Source organism: Patiria miniata, unplaced genomic scaffold (assembly GCF_015706575.1).
Source record: "Patiria miniata isolate m_02_andy unplaced genomic scaffold, ASM1570657v1 HiC_scaffold_5, whole genome shotgun sequence".
Taxonomy (NCBI): Eukaryota; Metazoa; Echinodermata; class Asteroidea; order Valvatida; family Asterinidae; genus Patiria; species Patiria miniata.
This window is the reverse complement of record NW_024037072.1, coordinates 18,335,191-18,360,752: the sequence shown is the minus strand read 5'-3', so window position 1 is coordinate 18,360,752 and position 25,562 is coordinate 18,335,191. Positions and strand designations below refer to the sequence as shown.

General features: G+C 40.2%; 1 protein-coding gene and 1 non-coding gene across 2 annotated transcripts in view; both read right to left on the bottom strand.

The window, feature by feature from the left end:
- Positions 1 to 9,854: 9,854 nt before the first annotated feature.
- The window catches only part of LOC119740803 (focadhesin-like), a 36,153-nt gene continuing 20,445 nt past the window's right edge, over positions 9,855 to 25,562 (bottom strand). The window contains exons 20-33 of the mRNA XM_038216237.1: positions 22,402 to 22,620; positions 21,953 to 22,072; positions 21,025 to 21,147; positions 19,715 to 19,864; positions 19,032 to 19,134; positions 17,763 to 17,975; positions 16,596 to 16,711; positions 15,423 to 15,680; positions 15,033 to 15,125; positions 14,387 to 14,471; positions 13,180 to 13,382; positions 12,194 to 12,448; positions 10,906 to 10,981; positions 9,855 to 10,668 (exon numbers count right to left, since the gene is read on the bottom strand). Coding sequence (XP_038072165.1) covers positions 10,595 to 10,668; positions 10,906 to 10,981; positions 12,194 to 12,448; positions 13,180 to 13,382; positions 14,387 to 14,471; positions 15,033 to 15,125; positions 15,423 to 15,680; positions 16,596 to 16,711; positions 17,763 to 17,975; positions 19,032 to 19,134; positions 19,715 to 19,864; positions 21,025 to 21,147; positions 21,953 to 22,072; positions 22,402 to 22,620 — 2,088 coding nt within the window. The 3' untranslated portion in view covers positions 9,855 to 10,594. The remainder of the gene's footprint in view (positions 10,669 to 10,905; positions 10,982 to 12,193; positions 12,449 to 13,179; positions 13,383 to 14,386; positions 14,472 to 15,032; positions 15,126 to 15,422; positions 15,681 to 16,595; positions 16,712 to 17,762; positions 17,976 to 19,031; positions 19,135 to 19,714; positions 19,865 to 21,024; positions 21,148 to 21,952; positions 22,073 to 22,401; positions 22,621 to 25,562) is intronic.
- On the bottom strand, positions 20,550 to 20,623 carry Trnat-ugu. Its single transcript has one exon. It is a non-coding gene; the product is annotated as a tRNA-Thr (tRNA).

Sequence of the window (25,562 nt, the reverse complement as noted above, 5' to 3'; positions counted from 1 at the left end):
CTGTGTACTCATTTTTGTTTTAGATCAATGGATAGACACACTTGCAGGGTATTTCTCCAGGGTATTAACCCAAAGCCCAGTTGGAGGTTTACCCCTTGGAGTCGTCGTAACTTCACCCAGATCTGAAAAGACATGTACCATCAAATATGGATTTGAACTGTTGAAATCTGTTTTCCAGATGATACATTCCATGGCAGAGGTAACCAAAGCTCAATCGTTTTCATGAGTGGGAGAAACCCTCTCTTGAAGAAGTTAATAAATGTGTGCGTTGCATGTGAGGACCTAGGTCCCATCTGTGAGATTCGAGAAGGTTTGTGGAACTGGCTGACTGAAAATGTCCGTGGATATTATCCAAAAGGCAGGGGAGATGCTGAGATTTTACAGGCATTTGAGATACTCAATGATAGCACCATGAAATTTGTATAAGGATTCGCCAGGCTTGGGATAGGCTTATCATGTAACACAGGCTACCCTGTCAGCTGTTCTGTTGGCCCTGTTCTCTTTTATAACCAGTCGGTACATGAGAAATATGGAGGAATTCTAGAGACAGTGAGACGATTGACAAGTCTATCAAGCGACAGTGTCGGAACAAATTTTGTCAGTCATGTTCTGTGACACTTGATGCCTATGTCAAAAGTGTGCATCAGTGTGGAGTGGTCATTTGGGATACTGTGAACGTTTCAAGTTCACTGTCTACAAAAAGTCACAGAAGGTGCTCCTGAGCACATGTGGAAAGATGTATGTGGTTTCTGGACTGTTGACCACCGCCCAGTTAGATCTCTCCAAAGTGATGACACAACCAACAAAATCTATCAGTCAGAGGTACTAGATAGGTTCCGAAGTGATGAAGTAGGTAACCTCTGCCGGAGTGACTTCATGATCGTTGAATTAGGAAAGAAACTGTTTGCCAAATCAGAAAGGTGAGAAAAATCCATTTTCCAGTTCACTCGGCTTCGCCTCGTGAAATGGAAAAGTCCAGATTTTACCTCGCGATAATATTCCTCCCATTCCACACTGAGCCACTCAATATTTGTATACTACTGCATTGTTTTCCTCGTTCGTCTCCTCAAGTTTAATCTGAACGTAATTATGGAACATCATCAGGACATTCTTAGTGAAATGTGCAGTGTTTGCAGAAAAATATGCTTAAACCAATTGCCAAAACACTGAGGTAAATTTAAATCTTTTAATTTCCCTACAAACGTTACAATTGGTCTAATGGCTAACTCTTCCAAAATAAATGATCTCGTCAAAAGCACATAAAAGGCACTATTTCAGAAATCCATCAGACAAAGAGACAGCGTAAAGGAAAGGCTTGACTAGAACACCAAAAGAAGAAAAAAGTACATGACAATTATTGAAAAATGTAGGCAGATTGCCTTCTTTGGGAAAACTTTACCTCATCAGTCTGGAGGCAAGACATCTCGCTAATGTTGAAATAAACTTGCCATTGAGCAAGCCTTGTCAATGAGCAAAAGTGCAGCAGAAGATACGCTTGTAAACTGCATTCGCGGTGATGGAACTTCAAAATTTCATCAAAAGTGTTAAAAGATTTGAGCTACATACCTGATGGTACATCAAGAACAATGGGATTAATGCAAAATGGGCAGTGGGGACACAAGGGGCTGTAATAGGATCCTTCTTTTGCAGAATTAAGGAGATGACAGTTACTCTTCATATTGCAACAGGAACGGATAAAGAGGGGCTTATAAAGAAATCCTGTTCTTTATCAAAAGCACAATGACAAATCAAGGACTTACATGCCACAGTTTAGTGAGATGCTGTATATCCGAGAAGTTCTTTCTTCAGTGGTTAAAAAATTGGGACACTTGCACAGTCACAAGGGTGTGGCACAATTTGGACTTTACAATTATTGAAAGAAGTAGGCAGATTGCCTTCTTTGGGAAAACTTTCCCATATCAGTCTGGAGGCACGACATCTCGCTGATGTTAAAATAGCCTCGTCAATGAGCAAAAGGGCAGAAGAAGATATGCTTGGAAATTGCATTCGCAGTGATGAACTTCAACATTTCATTAGAAGTGCTAAAAGATTAGAGGTACGTACCTCATGGTACATCAAGAACAATGGGATTAGTGCAAATGGGTAGTGGGGACACAAGAGGCTGTATAATGGGTTCCTCCATTTGCCGACTTAAGATGATGACAGTTACTCTTCATATTACCACAGGAAAGGATAAAGAGGGGCTTATAAAGAAATCATGTACTCCATCAAAAGCACAATGACAGATCAAGGACCTACATGTACATGCCACAGTTTGGTGAGAAGATGATGTCTATCTGAGAAGTTCTTCCTTCAGTGGTTAAAAATTGGGATATCTGCACATCTGAAGTCACGAGGGTGTGGCAGAATTTGAACTTGACCAGAATACAAAAAAAAAAACAAAACAAAACATGACAATTATTGAAAGATGTAGGCAGATTGCCTTCTTTGGGAAAACTTTTCCACATCAGTCTGGAGGCAAGACATCTCGCTGATGTTGAAATAGCCTCGTCAATAAGCAAAAGTGCAGCAGAAGATACGCTTGGAAATTGCATTCGCGGTGATGGAACTTCAAAATTTCATAACAAGTGCTACAAGATTTTGAGTAACATACCTCATCATGGTACATCAAGAACAATGGGATTACTGTATATGGGCAGTGGGGACACAAGAGGCTGTCATGGGTTCCTTCATTTGCCGAGTTAAGGAGATGACAGTTACTCTTCATATTGCAACAGGAAAGGATATAGAGGCGGCTTATAAAGAAATCATGTGCTCCATCATAAGTACAATGACAGACCAAGGACCTACATGCCATAGTTTTGTGAGAAGCTGCAGTATATCCGAGAAGAACTTCTTCCTTCAGTGGTTAAAAATTGGGACGCTTACACATTTAAGTCACAAGAGTGTGGCAGAATTTGGCACATTACTGCAAATGCACCATTAATAAACTTTGCTGAAGAGATCAAGTGTTAAAATCTTTTGAAGATATAACTACTTCCGACAAAAAATCCACAGTGACAGCAGAGGCAGGTGTCACCTTCCCGATCGAACTGCCAGCAAAGCATTCCATCATCATGGATCTGATCAAAGTTGGGCAGAAAAGGTTTTCATCTCTTACCTGAACAAGCAATGTAGTACTCACAACTACTTAACCATATTATGTTGGAAATAGTGCAAACATTATTTTTGAGTCTGCAGCAGCTACATACTACCACACAGATCACATTATAAGGTTTTTAAAGAGCCTCCCTGACCCTAATAATCTGTTGCAAGTGGTTGCAGAAGACACCTCAAAAAAGATCACCAGCAAGAACTTGGTGCCTTGGGCATTTTGTTCTGTGTGTGTCTGTACTCAAAACTCAGCTCTGTAAGTTACATGTACCCATTTGGCATTCTATAGTGAACAAAGGTTGCCCTTTCTTGCCTAAGGTTAATTGCCCAGTCTTGCCTATTATGCCTTTCTTGTCATTACTTGCCCAGTCTGGTCTGCCAATATTCTTGCTTAAAGGGAATATACAACATTTGCAAACATCGAAAAACAAAACTACCAAGTTTTTGCGAAATACCTTAATAGGATGTTGGTAAATGACAGTCTAAAGCATCCTGTAAAATTATGGCACCTGGTATACTGTCATTTTCAAGAAAAGTGGTATTTTTGTATCAATTTCCAACGCTGATCGGCCGATCAGCGTTGGAAACAACTGGCTTTTTTTTCAAATACCGGCCCCAATTGACCATTGCACTTGTTTGCAATCGATTACAAACCTATGAACGGGTACGAGCCAGCTAGACTGGTTCCCTGACCTTACAATTCCCCAATGTATGTAAACTGCTCTGTTTCTTCTTATATGGAGTCAGGGAACCAGACTACAGGAAAATGATCGTTTTTCTTGGTTTTTATAGCATTTTCGAACCCAAAACCTTCAAAAAGTCAGTGCATCTATATTTGCTTTATATTTCCAACCCCCCAATTCCATCCATTTCTGAAAATTACAGCAAAAGCAAATGATGTATATTCCCTTTAAAGTGCCAATTCTGGAATAAATTGCCAATATTCTTGCTTTAAGTGCCAATAGTCTTGCTGCAAGTGCCAATATTCTTTCTTCAAGTGCCAATATTCTTGCTTCAATTGCCAATATTCTTGCTTCAAGTGCCAACATTCTTGCTTCAAATACCAAAATTCTTGCCTCAAGTGCCAATTTTCTTGCTTCCAGTGCCAATTTTCTTGCTTCATTTGCCAATATGCTTGCTTCAAGTGCCAATATTCTTGCTTCATATGCCAATATTCTTGCTTCAAATGCCAAAAGTCTTGCCTCAAGTGCCAAAATTCTTGCTTCAAGTGCCAATTTTCTTGCTTTCTTGCTTCAAATGCCAAAAGTCTTGCCTCAAGTGCCAAAATTCTTGCTTCAAGTGCCAATTTTCTTGCTTCAAGTGCCAATATTCTTGCTTCAAGTGCCAAAATTCTTGCTTCAAGTGCCAAAATTCTTGCTTCAAGTTTCAAAATTCTTGCTTCAAGTGCCAAAATTCTTGCTTAAAGTGCCAAAATTCTTGCCATGTTGTCATAATGTCTATATGCCTGCTGCCATCTCTTGCCATTTACATGTGCCTCCTTACATGTACTTATACTGTCATACGTGAAATATGTTGTTCCAGTCCAAGCTGCCATGCATCAACCCTTCTTGCCATACTGTACACTCCCATTCTAGACACACAATGCTACTTTCTTTCCTCAGTAGTTGTCTTCAAGTCGATGGCTGGATTGAAGGTCTAGTTCAAGAGATTTTTTTAAGTCAAGATGTATTGAAAGTTATCCCTAGCTAATTGTTGTAGTCATAATCAAGACAATTGGGTAAAAGTTCACACTAAAAGCCACAGCCCTTAATACATTGTTTATTTCAATTGATTGTGCTGGATGCTAGTATTACTGTTGCAAGCAGGTAATCATCCACATTAGGTAAACCATGCAAAGCCAAATCAGTGGCACCAGTTGCCTTTCATGTGGACGGCCACACAAGTAATGCTCATTCAAACGTAGGGTGAGTAATTAACCACTTAATTTGTCAATTCCTTTGAAAAGCATGTTTACCAGAGATCTTGAAATTGAAATTATGTTTGAAACACCAATGACTAAGCATGGCGACACTTTTAAATCTTTGATACTCAATAAAAAAAATTACTTCTTATCAAAAAAGCTACTTTTTGAAAATATATTAAAAATAGCATTTTATTGTAGTAGAGTATGTAGGATACTTAAGTTGGGGTTTGCTCTCTCTGACGATCAAATTGCTTGAGAGTCAACAAATTAAATTCAATGTTGACTCTAATGAAACTTCTGCATTGTGCCACATTGAATGTCAGTTGGAAGACCACCTTACCACTGGCCAGTTGTTTGGTGGTTTGCTATGCTGGTTTATGCACACTTATCAGTATTCACAGCCTTTTACATCCCACAAGAACAAGTAGAACCTGAAGTGCAGACTTGGAGAATCTGCTGCGAATGTGGTGACGTGCAAGACATCACCTACAAGACTCGGTAAACACAGGTCCCTTGGCAGACATGGACATTGATAAACTGCCCAACTTGGCACCAGCAGGGATCTATTGGCAACAAGCTGACACTGGTTCCTGTGGCTGAACACCGACAAGATATCAACTTCCTGATGGTGACATGTTTTAGCCCATCCTCACTGGACAGTCCGACGGGTCACCTATACCCAAGGACTTGGCACCCATAGCAATGTTTCCCCACTTTAGCAAGCCTCCGGGTCTTCTATACCCATGGCATCTTACTCCTGCGCTGGGCCCAGGGACAATAGACCTGCTTCATTTACCTGCACTGGAGGAGCAGTGTTGGTTTACTGTACTCTGTGAGGAGCATCCCCATAGCCAAGGAGTCAGGAGTCATCCAGCCCTCAAGGGTAGCACCAGCTTCTCTCATCTCATTAGCATCTCTTGTCTCTGATGATGCAAAGAATGGAGACCATGGAGCCACGGAAACATGAACTTGCCCAAGTTGCTGGTTTTACTTTAAAAGGTAAGACTGTTGTGGAACTTTTTCATCTTTGGGATAGGCTTATCATGTAACATAGTCTACCCGGTCAACTGTTCTGTTGGCCCTGTTCTCTTTTTTGACCAGCCAGTACATGAGAAATATGGAGGAATTCGAGTGACTGGTCTCAGTGAGATGATTGACAAGTCTATCAAGCAACAGTGTCGCAACAAATTTTGTCAGTCATGTTCTGTGACACTTGATACTGGTGTTGTTTTGGATGGAGAGACTATTGAATATCGCAGCAACGTAATTATAAGAAACTATAACACAAACAACTCCGCAGAGGCAGCAATGAGAGTTGTCAAAAGACAAGATCTTGTATAGACGAAATGCCTACAATGTTTGCCAGTTGGGAGGACTTCATGATAACAAAGGCTAACCCACTATTTTGAGAGGAAACACATCGATGCTTCCAATAATCGGTTGGGTGGACATGCATTGTCATCTCGAAAGTAAATCAGCGTTAATGGCAAAAATAAATCAGCGGAACAGGTACAAAATTACAAAAGCCTTAAAGAAAAAATGGTCATCACCTAGATGGGAACATTTTATGCATTTATGGTGATTCGGCCTACCCTTTGTGCACACAGCTGCAAGCACCTTTCCACACGGTTAACATTGCCAGAGAACTGCTCTTGCCGTTAAATCCTGGAATTAATCATGACAGGGCCAACACATGTATCCCCACGGGAAACAAAAGGTGACGCTGCACCACTATTTTGATATTTTTTCACGAGTTTTTTATTGTGTGCAGAATACTTACTATTGGCTCTGCACTGCCAATTTGTTTTTGCAGAACCTGAAAATATAATCCTTTAAAATAATTACTTTCTTGTATAGCAACTACATGTTTAGCCCTTTAAGCATGGAAACTACCTTGTAATTTACAGCTCATGAGTTCTTGGTGCAGTTTACAACTGTAAAATATTTTTTGCTGACAAACACCATGAGGAACAGAGTGATATGATACCATATCACGTAGATACATGTACCCTAGACAAGTGAAGAACTTGCAGATGGGGTGCAAGGAACTTGTCATAATTGCCTGTCGATACAGCTAGGTATAATATGACGGATTGATCTGTTTTGAATCTGCATGAAAACCACTGAAAGATACCTGCCCCGAAGCATTCAACACAGCTATGTCGAGAGTGTGCATCAGTGTGGAGTGGTCGTTTGGGGATATTGTGAATTATTTCAAGCTCACCGACTGCAAAAAGTCACAGAAGGTGCTCCGAGTGCATGTGGAAAGATGTATGTAGTTTCCAGACTTTTCCTTGTCAATGAGCAAAAGTGCAGCAGAAGATACGCTTGTAAACTGCATTCGGGGTGATGGAACTTCAACATTTTATCATAAGTGCCAAAAGATTTGAGTTACATACCTCATGGTACATCAACATGATCAAGAACAATGGGATTACTGTAAATGGGCAGTGGGGACACAAGAGGCTGTAACGGGTTCCTCAGTTCATTTGCCGACTTAAGAAGATGACAGTTACTCTTCATATTGCAACAGGAACGGATAAAGAGGCGGCTTATAAAGATATTGTGTGCTCCATCAAAAGCACAATGACAGATCCAGGACCTACATGCCACAGTTTAGTAAGAAGCTACTGTCTATCCGAGAAGAACTTCTTCCTTCAGTGGTTAAAAATTGGGACACTTGCACATCTCAGTCATAAGAGTGTGGCAGAATTTGGACTTAAACCAGAATACCAAAAAACCCACAAAAATTCCATTACAATTATTGAAAGAAGTAGGCAGATTGCCTTCTTTGGGAAAACTTTCCCACATCAGTCTGGAGGCAAGACATCTCTCGCTGATGTTGAAATAAATTTGCCACTGAGCAAAAGTGCAGCAGAAGATACACTTGGAAACTGCATTCATGGTAATGGAATTACAACATTTCATAAGAAGTGCTAAAAGACTTGAGTTACATACCGTACCTGATGGTACAGCAGAACAATAGGATTAGTGCAAATGGGCAGTGGGGACACAAGAGGCTGTAACGGGTTCCTTCATTTGCTGACTTAAGAAGATGACAGTTTCTCTCCATATTGCAACAGGAAAGGATAAAAAGGTGGCTTATAAAGAAATTGTGTGCTCCATCAACAGCACAATGACAGATCAAGGAACTACATGCCACAGTTTAGTGAGAAGCTGCTGTTTATCCGAAAAGAACTTCTTCCTTCAGTGGTTACAAATTGGGACACTTGCACATCTAAGTCACGAGAGTGTGGCAGAATTTGGCACATATTACTGCAAAATGCACCATTAATAAACTTTGCTGAAGAGATAAAGTGTTAAAATCTTTGGAAGATAGGACTTCTTTAGAAAGAAAATTCACACATCATAGTGACAGCAGAGGCAGGTGTCACCTACCTGATCCGAACTGCCAGCAAAGCATTCCATCATCATGGATCTGATCAAAGTTGGGCAGAAAAGGTTTTCATCTCTTACCTGAACAAGCAATGTAGTTCTCACAACTACTTAACCATATTATGTTGGAAATAGTGCAAACATTATTTTTGAGTCTGCAGCTGCTACATACTACCTTACAGATCACATTATATTCTTCGTTAAGAGCCTCCCTGACCCAAATAATCTGTTGCAAGTGGTTGCAGAAGACACCTAAAAAAAGATCACCAGCAAGAACTTGGTGACTTGGGCATTCTGTTCAAATCAGTCACTGACCCATAATGGATCAGTATAAATGAAGATAACATCATATCATTAAATGGCACTCTCCATCAACTCCAACAGAAGCTCAAAAAATGGGCAAAGGATGCAACTGATCTGCTTAATGGCGAATTTGTCCTGACTGATGTGGAAATAGTGAAAGAGGTGTTCGTAAAATTATTCAGCAAATATACAGCTCGAGAAATGGAAGTTCTCTGCATCCAAGCACTGGATGGAGATGGCATCTTGCACCATGCTGCTTATTTTGAACCGCCAGTGCCAGAACCGACTTTCCGGTGAAAAGAGCAGGGATCCATCTGAAGACACCCTTGCCAAGTATGACAATGTGCCATCAACAAACATGATCAGGGAGCAGGACTTTGCTGTCTTAGATTGCTCGGTGTGTCAAAAGCCAAATGTCTGTGCCCTTTATTTGGAAACCATATAAAAAGATTTGCTATTTATTTACTCAAGATGTTATAAATGCGTTGCTAATGTCAATTCCCAGGATCAATGGAGAAGTGTCTATTCAGAGGCTAAAGTGGGAGGCATTTCCCAGCTAAGAAACAGCCAAATGAGGGAGCTGTTGACTGGAGGTCAAAGAAGTGCAGGGTATGTTATGCTAGAGGGATCAAGTTACCAGGAGGTGCTCCTGTGGAAACTGTGGATTTGTAAAAGCTGTCCATCTCAACCAGGCCTTCACATTGAGCTATACACAAATTGATTTCTCCCCCCCCCCCCAAAAAAAGAAGACATTTCTGTATCAGGTACAAATTCAGAACCTGTATGTCCAGTACAAATCTTGACAAATATGGAAAAACGTTGGCAAAGATAAAATGTTAACGTTGTTCCAACCAACTGTAACTCAGACAGTACTTTGGACAACTGTTATGCAGCACTGTACTAGTATAGCTTTACGGTATCATGATCATGGTCGGTCAGCCGGCCGCCCGTACTTTTTACCGCTCGGTACCTTTTCGTGGGACGTGCTTTTGGTTTGTTAATGACTTTCTTAATTGATAATTCATTTCAGCAACAGATCTTTTCTTATACCAGTACATCAAATATACATTTGAATCTCATTTTTATTCTTCAAGGCTCGGCACATAAAGCCGCCCTTCGTATAAGCCGCAGTAAACATTTTCATGAGCAAAATCAACGTATAAGCCGCAGCTTATAGTCCAAAATTACGGCAATTAAATGCACCCCTAAAGCCAACTTTAGTTTAAATATTGCTTTATCAAAATATAATCGGCATATTTCAGGTATTGTACATGTATGTATTACATGTATTAATTACTGATGAAGTTTTATGAACAGTGTGCACTGTACAACAACAAGTCGATTGTGCCAGAAAAAAAAATCAATTTCCAGTACACTTATCAATGGAGAGGTTAAGTTTCCAAGTTGTCGCAAGAATGTGTATGCGTAGGACCCCCACTGCATGCATTTTCCCTATGCAATGCATAGGATGCTTGTGATCTTGAAGTTTCTTGTAATGGAGAAAAGAATCTCTTCATTTCACGACCATGTTAAATATCAGAGATTGACAATGAGCTTCACTTCAATTAGATTATAATCTAATCAATAAAGAATATTATTTCAAGAAACATAACTAATTGTCAGCATTTTTAAACACGGTTCATATTTCAGACAGTACTCCAATAATGGATTCTCTGAAATGCTTTCTTAAAACTCTATTCCGTATACACAGACGGGAATGCATACTGTATGAAGCTTCTAGTACTATACACATGACTTAACCTCTCCAATGTTTCAAGCAGATATGGCTGTTTCATTTTGTTTTGAACCCTCTGAGCTTCTAGTTGGAGAAGGTCCTTCTTACTGGTTCATGATGTACTATAAGCTGTGAATCCTGGTCCAGCAGGCTGGATTATTGAAAGCCGGAGTGTGGCGTAGGCTCAAAATAGTCGCTGCAAGAAATCGGACATGAGGAAATGTATATAGCGCCACTGAAGAAAAACGCAGTAGAATCTAATAATATAAATACGTTGAAATTATTACCAAATTTGTTTCCAAAATTATTTACTAAGAATTATTTTTATAATTGGAAAAAAATTTGGGCTTAAACCATAATCAAAGCTTGAGCTTTCACTGTTCATAATTTGAAACTTCATGGTGCAAAAAGTATGGTACAATGAGCAGATTACCTTTCAAGTGTGTTTTTGTGTTAGGTGACAGCATATCGCGTTCAACATCATGCATGTCCAGCAACCAATTCAAAACCTGGAGCCAAAAATAATAATAATATACAAAAAAAAAGAGTTGATAATGTAAAAGTCCAAACTCTTGAAGCAAATAACAAAAAACTTAATTGGAACTTAATGAGCTTAATACTTAGCTTAAAAAAAACGAGGCCTTGAATAGAAGTACGCATAACAAGCAAGCAAAAGGTCTTAACTTACTTCCAAACACTGAGTGAAAATGTAAAAGACTGTTAAATCAAATTAGGTTTTGCCCTTCACCGACGTTTAAACACTGTATATTCAGTGTGTTACCTCCCGAGTGAAAGTTGGAAACACACTACAGTGTTTAAACGTCGGTGAAGGGCAAAACCTTATTTGATTTATATCACCCCGACGCAAAAATTCCATCTTATAAAAGAATGTTGCAATGTATTCGTGATGCCTTCAAGAAGGTACTCATTGAAAGAAAGCAAGCGCTTCAATTTTTTAATATTGGTATTATTAGCAGTTATGAAATACAAGTTGCTCTGATGTTCCAAAAACTATTCACTTAGGGTGCTTCAGGAAGTTTAATATCCGAGATGTATTGCACGAGAAATGTTACTACACTACCCAGAGAATTGTTAAAATGTGTCTATTGAACCTAAAAAGCAACAATATCCATTTTATGCAAATGAAGCTATGAAGACAGTCATTTTGTGCAGATGTGTGCGCACAACCACAAACATTCTACCTGTTTTATAGCATACAAGCCATGAGACCTTTCGAGACCTCTTATTTTTATTCAATAATTAAATTTTAACAGACAAAGTGCATCAAAGAACCATTCTTTATTTTCTTAATTTGATGGCAGAATACCGACACTTTAATCGAAATTCATTGTTGAAGCCAAAATCTCACCAAGACCTTCTTGAGGTCCAATTCTCCAACTATATAATTTCAAATCCTACATTAACATTAAAACAACCCAACTGTTTTGTATCTTGACAGTTAAAGCATCAAGAGGCTTTGCACATTCACTTTGAACTTCTACGAAATCTGACAATCCGTTATACATGTATGAGCATTTGTGTGAGATCTCGCAAAAGATCTCAACTACATTTTTGAACCGTAGTAAGAGTAAGTTTGCGGTAGCATCAAGTGACAAGATCAAATCTCATCTGAACCGTAACAAGCACTACTTTGCCTTGAAACCTTACTTTCGTCCCGTGCTGGGATAGGTCTTTGATGCGAGAAGAAAAGCACTGTATACCTTATCTGTTATCTGAGACCATGGCTCTCTCTTCAGTAGTAAGGGCAAACTGTGTGGCAAGAGCTGTAACACATCTTCACTGGCCTGCTGCTCAATCACACGAAACCCAACACCGCTGGTACTCATCTTCCCTGGTCCCTGCTCACTATGGTGGGCAGTTAACCAGCTGGGAGCAAGGCCCAGGATTAAGGGTAAGTCACTGGATGACCAGGCAACGATTGCAGCAGCAAAGACATCCAGTAGGATCTGTACTGCCTGGTGATCAAAATTTAAAAAAGAAAAAGAATATATGAGTAACTCGAGTACATGTAATTCACGCTCAGAGCTAGTATAAACTAATTCAGCAACCAATTAAATGCCATTCCTGAGGCGGAGCCATGTTTGCACACAGGTTGTGTGCACTCATGCACTCAATGCTCCATTGACATTTGGTGTTACCAATGCACGCCTCATCTTCCAAAATGCGTGCAGCATGTGCACAGGTGTGGATCCACGCAAGTTGTGACCTCTAATTTTGTTTGCCAAATAAGTTCTCTTCTTATTTCAAAATTAATTAAATAATTTTTGCAATTGTACTCTATGGGGGGAGGGGCTGGTTTAGTGGTTTGGGCTCAGGACTCATGATCAGAAGGTCAGAGGTTCAAATCCAGCTGCTGGTCATGCTGGCATTGGCTGGGGAGTAACCTGCAATGGACTGGCACCCCATCCATCTACAAAAACTCAAATCAGATTTCCATTACAAATATGGTCACAAGTAAACAAGAATGAAAAGTGGCAAAGAACTGCCATAGCTTACTTTTGACATGATATAACAATACAATTGTTGACTGATGTGATGTGGGATATGACGTTTTTAATCCCCTCGGGCGCATAGTACCCTTGGCTTCACCTTGGGTGCTATGCGCACTTGGGTGCTAAAAATACCATATCCCACATCACATCAGTCAACAATTGTAAAATAGCCACTATATTACAACAATATTTACCGTGTGTATTGGTCTGTTGGGAGCCAGCTGTGTCTTAGCATGGGCAATATTTCTGGCGTGGCCCATGAGTTCCAGCAACCAGTGTACACGTGGCATGGATGCTGTGTGTTGACTGCGGTTGGAATCGCACTGCGCCAGGGCCACAAGCAATGTCCATATCATGCTCCGGTGTTGTGACGTGTCAGCGACATTCATAGCCACATCTGCACAATAACAAGACAATAGTTATCTATTTTGTTATTTATCTATTTATTTATTATTACACAGCAATTGGCCGGGATAGCCCACAGAAGTCTTTCGACTTATTTCCAGTAGGGTCCCTTGGTAGAAGATGTGGAAGGACATTACAGTTTTAGTGGTGGGAGGAAAACCCCAGAATGATATTCTGGGGAAAACCCACAGAATCAGGCAGGGACTGAAAACCCAATCCACATATTGGCCCAGGCGGGATTCGAACCAGGGTCATAGCGGTTGAAGGTGAGGAAAGTACCACTACACCAACCTGATCCGCTATGCCGACCTCATAAATTAGGCAAGCCTCGTAAAGCTGGTCCCAGAGCACACATAATTCTATTCAATTGATTCAGAATGGCTATTCACTGGAAGTCTATGCATGCATGTGGCTGGATTTAGCTCATTCATTAACGCAACAGGGTATCCTCTTTCAAATTTTCAGGCTAAAGCGAGTCTAACTTACAAGTGACAGTGAGTGAGTGAGTGAGTGAGTGAGCGAGCGAGCGAGCGAGCGAGTGGGGGAGAAAGGGGAGTCAGTCAGTCAGTCAGTCAAGTGCAAAGTGGACTATAGGCTGGACCAGCAAAAATTAAATGGATCTTAACACATTTTTACAGCACTGAAATTTGCTTAGCACTAATAATATTGCATAGCAAAAAATCCTTACCAGCCAAAATGCCATGGTATTATTATGGCTTACGACTGGTTCTCATCTGATTTTTGTAGTAGAAGTAGAAGTTTATTCCAATTCCCACAAAAGCATGTGTTACTGCCAGCCATAACCAGGTGAAAGCCCGGTTCATACTCTGCGCGAAAGCGAACGCGAATTTGTAACGTCATGGCAAGTATACACGCTGCGATTCATACATATTTCAACTCGGGCGAATTTCACAGCGAATGTTTCATGACGCCAAGTTCGCTTCGCATTAGCATTCGCATGAAGTATGAACCGGGTTTAAACATACCATTACTTACCAATGCATGGGTTGAGCCACATCAGGGACTGCTTGCCTTGACATACGATGTAAGACCGAACAAAGGTCGCCTTCAGCAAACTGTTCTGTGGTTAATACATGTAGGAAAATATTCAAATAGTAATAAAATATTCATAAATTAATCATGCTTCCCTGACGAATTAATAATGCAATAGTTAAAAAAGGATGCCCTTACATTGCTGAATCAAATTTCTGTCAACAGTCACTGCCCTCTTTTCTCTTCGGAATTGCGTACATGTCACTGATTGATGTCCAAAACAGATTTTACGCAAACAATTTCTGATGGTTGCTGTAAGTTGTATTTTAACACTAAATATCCATCAAAATATTGGATTTTCAAATTGGCTGAACCAACAAGAATGTTTTCTTATTTAAAGGGACTCTCTAATGACACACGTGATCCGACTTGTGCGAGTCAGTCAAGGCTCTAGTTCAAATGGTATCACGGTAAACTAATACCAACCACTTACATGAATGTGCCTCAAACCATTGCATGCTGTTAACCAATGTTCACGTTAAATATACTCCCTAAAATGGTATATGAAAAAAGAGCTGAAGTGTCCGGCATTGTCAGTTTTAGAAGGCTAGTTTGTGCGTGAAGCCAATAAAATACAAATAGAACTAACCTGTGCCAAAGGTGAAGTAACAGCATCAATCTCTTGCCCTGGAAGATGGCACAAACATTGAGCCAACTTGGCGAGAACTCTGCCGTGAGCTTTCTGGGGGGGAAAAAAGAAGAAAAAAAGAAGAAGAAAAAAGTGTATTTTTGGGGGGGCATGGGAATGAAATTTGCCTGTGAACACAGACTCAAATCGGTGGGCCATTTAAAGTAAGTGCATATTGTCAGGTTGACCATTGATATAGGGGTCAACCTCATTTAAATATGAGCAGCAGTAGGACAACTGAACTACAGGGGAGGTGGCACTCCCAAGACCCATGGCCTTTGCCTGGTCTTAAATACATGTGTGTTATGAGGTCAGGGTCTGCAGTCAAAAGTTGGTGTGGTGTGGATTTACCTGCAAAGTTGCCGGCACCAGACTATAGACATCCTTGACTGCCTTATGGAGTATGACAACAATCCCTTGCGCTGGGTCAGGAATCCTCAGTGCAGCTAGTAGACTGTCCACAATGACTTCACACTGGTCCAGCGTGTGTACCCCGACTGCACGGAATGGCTCCATTAGGTTTGTCTCAATGAAGGGCTTGAGTTTGCTGGTTGGGACAACTCGCATCAAAGCAGGAAGGGACCCGAACAAGATCAATTTACAAGATTCCTGAAATATAAAGACTTTGTTGAGAATCTGTGCTTTTCAAAAGATTGTAAAACCTGCCATAAGTGTCACCGATAATAGTTGATATTGGGAGTCAGGTTAACAAGGTGGCACAAGTGTTCTACTAAAGTCAATTTCTGAGTATAATGATACATAGTGTGCGTTAGTATAAATTTAGCCTGAAAACCTAAATACTAAGGCTCTTGCTTATGTGAAGGAATCTGATTTTGTAGACAAAAAGTTATGTCTGTGCCAGCTGTACATTCAAACAAATATATTCCTACTTACACAAAAGGCTCAGTCAATGTACATTGTAGCCTTACTAGTGCTCAGACTCCTACTGTACAAAAATGCCTATGGAATCACCCTAATGCAAAGTTTGGGGTGGTTCATTATGCTACAGATAATCCATGTTCAGGTTATTTTGTCAATGAGAGGAAAATGATGAAAATGAATCACCATTCTTAAAGATGTAACACAATGTCATACTAGCATGCCACAGCCACGCTGACCTTATTTTTCCAAAATTTAAAATGAAGTAAATTTGACGTTTGAAACAAGATTGCATCCAAGAAACGACGGTTGCAGTCGTTTAAATGACTCCAGAGTCTAGTCAATGAAAAATTAATACATAAAGTTCTTCATCCGAAAACAAATTCTTTATTTACTTATTTTTTTCATTTCGAACAACATCCAACAGCACAAGTGCCAGAAATAGTTGGATAAAATATTAATTTAAAAAAAAATAACATAAAACGTATAAAAAACACTTTACATACACAAAGTAGAAATTAAAAAAAAAAAAAAAAAAAAAAAAAAAAAATTCTACTTAGGATGACTTGAGTTGCTCCATTTAATGTGACGCCACCTTGGAATATGTAGTGTGATGACATGGGTGTAACTTTTGGTATGACATACCTTGAATGTTGTGAAGATTGAAGGGGACAACCATGCTGTTACACAGAGCAGAGAACTAGATGGACGCTGACACTGGGACAATGCTAGCTCCATACACAAACCATGAACCTTCTCACCTGTGAAATTAAAAGAAAAATCCTTAATTTTTTTATCCACCTTCAACTTCACAATGAATAAGATGTTAGCTTTTTTCCACACTTGTAAGACTCAGGTATGTATACTGACCATATGTACATTCAAGGTAGAGTACATCATTTGTCACTCGTGCAGTTTTGTTCGTTTGAAGCAACAAAAGTGCCCAAATCTAAAGAAGGGTGCTTAACAACTAACCTGATAAACTTTTAGGTCAGTGAATGCTGTACATTCTGAGAAAAACAATATTCTAGGATCTCGATTTCAATTTAAAATTGCCGAGTCATGTTTTGAATTGCGACCGAAATCAGCGTCCGGGACACGTTCTCATTCAGCCAATTGCAGCTACGCGATGTCACGCACTGAACCGACAAATTGTAGCAACCTCGTGCGCATGTGCGTCATGTCAATGCCTGCGCGCACCGGTCGCCGCCCAAAAAAATGCGTCTTTAAATGCATCGTTGGAAATGCCCTTCTTTTATTGTTTTCTTCAAAATCACAGCATGCCAGAAAGAATAATTTCACAGGGAGTTTATGTGCCATTACTATCTGTAAACCAAGTAAGCTTTAAAACCATAATTTTGTCAGTTGCTTTCTGGATAGCTGCAAATGATGTACTCTACCTTCAAGATTTGATAATTTGTGCTTTGGGGCATACAAATGTGGGAAAGATTTCCATATACGAAGTTCACTAATTTTCCTCTGTATTGACTAACAAGCCCCCAGATAGCAATTTCATGTCATCAAAGTCAATTTGAGCAGTGAGAAAATACAAGCATTTTCTTAGAAAACACTTAGAATTTTTCAGTCCAATCTCATAGGGTTTGTACACAGGGTGTTGAGTGAACTTCATGTATGGAAATCTTTCCCAAATGTGTAATAAGAGTGGGGGCAACGATAACTGAAAGCAATATTTTTGTGCAATAAAAAAAAAATGTAAAAATTCACACATGAGTGTACAAGAGAAAAACAATGACAGAACAATGCCTTTTATCACAGTTCACTTGATTGGACTGTTGAGTATAATATACTTACCATATGGCAGTCTGATGATGGATGATAGCACAGCCGTCCAGTTGACTGGAGGTAGCGGAGGCATGGCTCCCCGTCTTCCAGTGAGACACAAAAGCAATGTCTCAAGTCTGCTAGGGGGTACAAGCTCAGGACCTGTCTTGCTTGCCAGGATTAAGTGGTCCATGCAGGCCCTCAGAATGCTGGTCTCAGGAAGATAGGAATAGGAGGCGGGAACTAGACAATAGAAAAAGAAGAGAATACAAAAAGAATATTTCAAATATTCACACACTTAACCTTAACTCTGCCAGATGCAACACAGTGCAACAGATGCAAAAGTCTGAGGGAATTTGTTGTCATCAACACCAGTGCATGAACTGCCAATTCTGAGACAATGGGAGCTAGTCCCATTGAACAATGACAGTAGTACTGTTCTATCATGCTGCAGTTGGCAACATTTACCTACCCTGTGCGCAGGGTCTATTCTAGCTGTTTGGTGCGAAGTAGTGTTATGGACAAACAAATTAAAAAGTCTTTGAGAACGATCATTTAAGGTGGTGAACCTACTGTACATGAGGTGATGTACTCAGCTCAGTCCATCAGGTCGTCATACATGAACTTCTGAAATATGTCACGCCAGCTGTCCTCAACCAACAAAATTTTAAAATCTTTGATATCATGCAGGCTTCCAAGCAGACCCAGGTAAAAAAAAGGTAGAACAGTAGGATAAAACAAACCAAAACAAACAGGGCAAAAGAAGAACTTTGGAGGACACAAGTAGGACTCTTGAGGACTTTCAAGAGTAATTTTCGTTGATGCTCATCCATGTCCACAATATCATAAGCCTCATTTGGCATGTTCTGTACTCACAACACTTGTGCTCCATCCTCAACTAAGCTCTTGGAAGTACAGTTGCAGTACTCCTACGCCCAAGCCCTTCATTGTGTGATTTAAATATGACAGCGTGTAATACTCTTATGAAAAACATTCAATGAGATTTAATTTTTTTTGAGTTGTGGGACAAAAAGTAGGAATTTCAAGAAAAAAAGTAGGACAAGTAGGAGCAAGGTAAAAAAAAAATAGGAAAAAGTAGGCAAAAAAGGAATACTTGAAAGTCTGTATAGGCCGCTTCATACTTTAAGCAAAAGCAAGTGCACAGCGAAATTCTTGTCGTCCACAATGGTGGACGCGCTTCAAACGTGTTGTTGATGTCACAACTTTTGCTTGCTTTCGCGTTAAGTATGAACCGGGCTTATTATGGTATAACAAACTGGGATCTTTTCATTTACTCACTGCCTGTGTTACTTTCTGGTGCAGAGGAGGAGACCAGATGAAGATATCCCAGCAGGAATGCTGCAGTGTTTTGTATGCTGGGGTCCGACCAGTCAGACAATACCTGCAAAAACAAATAAAGGAATCAACGTATTCAATACGTGGGATAAGTTGCTGACAACTTTATTCACAAAAGGTGAATTTTGTAAACTTGCATTCTAAAAACTATCTGTAAATTTGAAGGAAAAAAACAACCCAAATATTATTAGTTATCCTACGAGCGCGAGCAGCACACGGAATAATGTAGTGCATCTGTGTCCCACATACCACGAGGCTGAAGGCCGAGTGGTATGTGGGACAAAGACGCACTACATTTTCTGTGTTCCACGAGCGCGAGCGCAATAACGAATCTATCTTCAGGCAAACTTGATTTTTTTGACGCACTAAAAACTTTTCAGCGGTTATCCTATTACACGTGCGTGTTTATTCAGAATGTGGCGCGCGCATCTTAGCATAGCGCAATGCGTGGAGTGCGGGATGGACCATGGCCGTGCTACATGGTTATATGTAGCACAGCTTGTTGCCATGGATCGACCAATCAGGATGGAGGATTCAAGTTTACTTTAAGATAAAATATATTATACCATGTAGAAAACAAATTTTATTAAACTATCAAACAAAAGAAAACACGATAATTGGAATACCTGATTAATTTGCTTAACAACAGCAATCCTCTGGTTTTGCATATCAGATGTTATTTGAGTCTGAGTACAATTTTGCATCAGTAGTCCTGTGCCCGTAACAAGTCCTGCCAGACCATACATTGCTCCCGTCTTCTGAGATACTGAAGCCGTCTATAAACAAAATAACAATTTATGATCTCCTTTATAACAAGGTTTTAATTGGGTATTTTTGACAGTTTGATAATGGTTGACTTTAGGAGAATGTAAGGTCTATATTGGTTACTTTGATCTTAATAGGTACATGTACGTAGGATCATTTGCTTTTTGTGCACTTTTTTTAATTTGAAGCAACACAATTGCTCAAAATCTTAAGTAGGGTGCATGACAACTAATACAACCTGTTGAAGTTTTAGCTGAATGATTACCACACATTTTGAGAAAACTGAGAAAACATCTTTACAATTTTTGTGGTCTCATAACTGGATTCCATTGCTAACACACTCAAAAAGTGTAACGACTGGCAAACTTTTTAAAACCACCATCACATATTGTTCTCTTTTGATCAAAATTATTTCTGGAGGAATAAATTTATAGGGTATTTTGGACCAGTGCTATCTTCACTAAGAGCAAGGTTTTTCTCGTTAAATCGGTAAGAACGTTTCCAGGTAATTACCCGTGTTCCTACGTGGTTGTTCAAAGAAAGGGAATTCGGACCCTCTCCTTCGAATCTCTGAAATGCAATGACCAATTACTAAGAAATTTGGTATGGAAGTAGAGACATTCATAATTGATGCATGTTTTAGCTCAATCCAACATAGCCTTTTTTAATTGTGGTTGAAAAGTTGAACAAACATGTTGACTGGAGCGGGGTTTGAACCTGCGACCTCCGGATAACAGTTCCGGTGCTCTTACCAACTGAGCTATCCAGCCCTATGTTGGCGGTTCCCCAATTAGTCGATATCTTTGTTCAAGGGGCGCTAGTCAGAAGCCATAAACCAGTATGCCATACAGCCAGACCTGGAAATTGCAAACGGGGATCACACGGAGAGGATACAGCTTTTTATTACAAATTTTCAAAGCAACCATACAGCTAGTCTGTTTCCCTGTGTATGTTTCCCTGTGTGGTTCATTTGAAAACTTTTTTAATTGTGTTAATAAATATCCCAAGCTAAAAAAGTTAACGTTTTGTGAGAACGCTATATCGTTTTGAAATTGGTTTCAAAACGTTGACAAGATAAAAAACGTTGTTGACTAACCAATGTAACAAGGTCCCTTCAATTTTCATGTTTGTCTTGCATTTTGGCAGGGTTAGCGTTAATCGACTTACGTACCTGATTAGCAATGGTAGAGGACCAAGTTGAGAATAGATTAGCTAACAGAGGGGCTACAGACGGATGACTGCTGCCTACCAAACAATGAAACATGACGCCAGTACTGACTGCCACACCAGTATTCTATTTTAAATATAAAAAAAATCAAAATATTAACAATCTCAGTGCTTATTAGCGCTTTCAATAGGGCTCGTTCAATGACCGCCATTTCTGTAGAAGTGCAACCGCGTATTTTACGCATTCAAGCACGCATTGCGCAGTGTTGAAAATGTTCCAAACACGCACGCTTGTTGCTCGAAATCTTTTCGAAATACGACGCAGCTTATACGCGTTACGCAAGTTGATGCTCAAAATGCCGATGCACGTGGATGGTCTGTAGGAAATGACGTCATTTGAACGAGACCTATAGTATCAACATGTCACAAGTCCATCATAAGTCCTTCACAAGTCATCCAGTCCCATGTTAACTCATCACTTATTCAAAATGAACTGTTAAAAAGGCATGTTTTTTTATACCACAGCAATAGGACTTGTAACTGAACCTGTGATCGGATTTGTGGTGTACCGTACTTTACATGTGCCAGCCTTTTACATTTGTGGTAGCCGCTACAATTTGCGTTTTGATGAAACGATAATGGCTTCTGCATCAGTTATATATCATTTTTCGATTTTTGGGGGAGAAATGTATACGAAAATGAGATTTCAAATATTGAACAACTTGAAATGTCATTTTCTCAAAACTCAGTTTTGCTGCTGTGTAGGCACATTCATTTGTTCGTCAAAACAATGTCGGTTTGATTGACAGTAGAACGGATCCATCGGACCAAGTTCTAACAAAACAAACAATCCAACAAACAGACAAAACAAACAAAACAAAATAATCAAATAAAATCATCAAAAAGTGAAGACAGTTGTTAATGTGATGTACCTGGTTGTGCTCCTGGCATCGTGTCTGCAATTTGACGGCAACATCAAATGCCACGGCGGGACTGATGATGTTGCTATGGAAACCAGCTGCTGTCACACATCCTATGCACATACACAGGGCCTGCGAAAAGTGCACAAAGGAAGAAATAGTTCAGTTTAAGAAGAAAAAAGGCAGCCACTAGTAAAAGGTGCTCGTTCCAAACATCCAAGTTGATCAGCTGGAAACTCATGAAGTTGGACATTTATGTAATCTTACCTTTTGAAATTATTATGCAAGTCATGAACAAAAATATATTTTTACCTCGAAATTACAACTTTTAGAAACTTCAAACTCCTACTCGGGGAACGTTTGAATTGAAAACAATAATTCACGGAAAGCGTCAAATTGAGTGCCCAGGATACATCATACCATTGACAATCCTTTCAAGTAACTGATATTAAATTACCCACCTCAACAAACAAGGTATCTTTATCTTCTCCATCCAGCCTTGCAATGAGCTTGTGATGCACGTTGGCCACGTGGGCCTTGGTGTGAACGGCTCCCTCTGTTGTCATAGCACAGAGAGCCAGGGCCAGACCCAATAACGCACCGTAGGAGGTTGAGCCGTCGCTGGTGCTCAGACTAGCTGACTCGAGGGCATCCACCACGCGAATCATTTTCACCTCTCCCTAGAACAGAGGTGTTTTTTTTTAATTTTGAATCTACAATATTGTACCGGTAGTTGAGCTACTTGTGATGGATCAAAAGTCACTTGACGGCGCTGTGAGAACAACCCAGTGTCGGTTTTCAATTGACACAGGTGCCACAGATACACTGATCAGCAGTGCCGTGTATCACCAGATACAGAAAGAACAGAGACCTGTTTTAGAGAGTGTAGAGTTAAGGTCAGGCTGGTGGACGGAAGTCCCGTTCCAGTGTTAGGCACAGCCTGGGTAGACGTCCAAGTCGGGCGGACAACAAACCCAGTGAGAGCAATGGTCACAGAGATGAGGTATGGAGGAATTTTGGGAATAGATTTCCTACTGCCCACAGGGGGGAATTTGGACTTCCAAACCTGAGAGTGTAAGGTAAATGGTGAGTGAGTAAGTGCACCAGTAGCGCGGGAGAGCCTTTTGTAGGAAGAGTCGTAGTTGCAGAAAAAGCTGTTATTCCGGGCATGAGGCAGTAGTGCCGGGCACTATTACTAGAAAGCGTGAAGACTTGTCTAGGCCAGCTATCATTAAACCAGTAGAGGGTGGTGGACACTTAGCACAGAGAGGGCTTGTGTTAGCCAGATCCCTTGTAGAGACAGGAAACCAGGCTGCTTCGCTCCAGGTGTTTAACCCCGACAAAGATAAAAGAGTGGCTCGCAAAGGGACTACTGTTGGAATGCTCTCTACAGTGAGTCCCTAGGCCATTGAGAAAAGGGGGGACAAGCCTACAAACGCACCCATTATAGTAAGCGATGAGGCAAACTATGAGATATTGTTTTAAAATAAGATAAAGATTTACGGTAGCAACATGTGACAAATATCTTTTTTAATGAGTTTGTGAGGGTCTGAAAAGAACTGGGGGGAAACTCGGAAACTTTAAAATGTCAGACAATTTAATGGCAAATGTATGAGTATAAAAGCTCAGAATGAATGTGAGACAAATGACGCATATAGTAATGCTTCCGCAGATGGTTACGGAGGTTATGTTTCCCTTTGAGCGGGAGCCTTGGCTGAGGGCAGTGAGGAAGTAGGTACATGAAGGGAGGGGGAGACTAGGCAAAGCTCCACTTGGAGAGAGACTCGGGCTGTGGAGGGAGTGCTGAAGAGTAATGTTCACATGTTAAGAAAAAAGAAAGTGAAATGGTTCACAGACAGGAAAAATGTCAAGAAGGTATTTACTGCAGGAAGTATATAAGTCTGCACAAAAAATTGCTCTCAGTGTCAACCAATTCTGCTGGCGGGTAGTTAAGAAGTACGAAGCAAACCTGATAGCGTCGGCCTCAGATGATAAGCTAAAGAATCGTGCAGAGGCCAGAGCTACAAAGAAGCACAAGCAAGCCCAGGCAAAGAGGGCTCGGAAACCATCTAGATTCACGTCATATCCAACTACACAGCAAACTACAAAAGGAACTGGGGCAAATCTGTGTTATGCGGCACCTGTGACGGCTACAAGCAAGCCAGGGCTTTGTTTTGCCTGTGGACAGCCAGGACACTTGAAGCATGGGTGTTCACAAGTGAGAGCATCGTGCAAGATGGAAGATGAGTGAAAAAGAAGAAATAAGTAATTCAAGATTGTCAGTTCAAGCGATTTTGGAAATATTGATTTAGATGGCGATTTAGATGGTGAAAGATTTCATGGTTTTGACTGCTGGTTAAAAACAACCATTCGAAAGCAGTAATTGATGAAGGAGTAATGCAGACAAAGCAATCACATGTTGAAGTATTTAATAAAGCAAGATAACTGTGCAGAAAAGTGTACAGTTACACCAGTTGGTAGGCTGAAACAATCTTTGAAGTACTGGGACGAAGTGAATGTTAATACACATATTAGAGATGTCATATTAGAAGGGTATAAGCTACCTTTCAGGACACTGCCAGAGCCAGTTTATTTAAGAAATAACAAGTCCGCAAGAGATAACCTGTCATTTGTTAAGGAAGAAGTAGGAAAGTTATTAGAGAAGGGATGTATTTAAAGCAAGGTGAACGAAAAGCCACATGTTAACCCACTGACAGTAGCATACAGTAAAATAGGTAAACCGAGGCTTGTACTTGATTGCAGAGGTTTAAATGCCAGTGTAGCACAGGCATGCAATTGGGAATTTAGAAAAAAATGAGAAAACTCCAAACCACACAAGACTTTGTGCAGTGTTTTTCAATTTGTAATGGTATGAGAAGTAAAAAAAACGAGGAAATCAGCGGATCTGAGGAAAGTTGCATGCCTGTTAGCACAATACAACTTTAAATATGAGGATGTGTCCATTGTAAAGTAACTTTTCGACATCTGGATTTTGTTTTCAGTTCTGACTTGAAATCTGCATATCATCACACATGTATTGAGATTTTGAAAGATCATAGGGCATACCGGTATCTAGGTTTCTCTTGGGAAGAGAATGGTGAGACCATTTTTTTTACTATTTCAATGTGCTTCCATTTGGTATTGCTACAGCGGGATATTCACTAAAGTAACTAGAACAGTACTGGCGCATTGGAGGTCCAACATGTCCAAGGGTTTTAAAGTTGTCTTGTTCCTAGACGATGGTTTTAGGTGAAAGCACACCTAACAAACTAAAGATATAGAAGAGCAGAAGGGATGCCGATGAGAGGTTGAAAAGTCTGACAATGATGAAAATGATCTAGAGGGATGGAGTGCCTAGGAAGTGGGTGTCCGAGTGCCTAGGAAGTGGGTGTCCGAAGGAAGGAGGTGACTCTGAGGAATGGCTGACTTGAATGGCTATCCAAGCAGCTGACATGACCATGACTGCCTCAATGTGACCAAGTATTAACATTCAGCAATGAGTTATGTGCACAGGACCAACAAACTACGCGATCGCCCCTACTAATGGCCCGAGTTGAAGGGACTTTGCAATCAACGGAATGCTCCATGTACTTGGGTACATTTACAAAGTCTGTGGATGCAG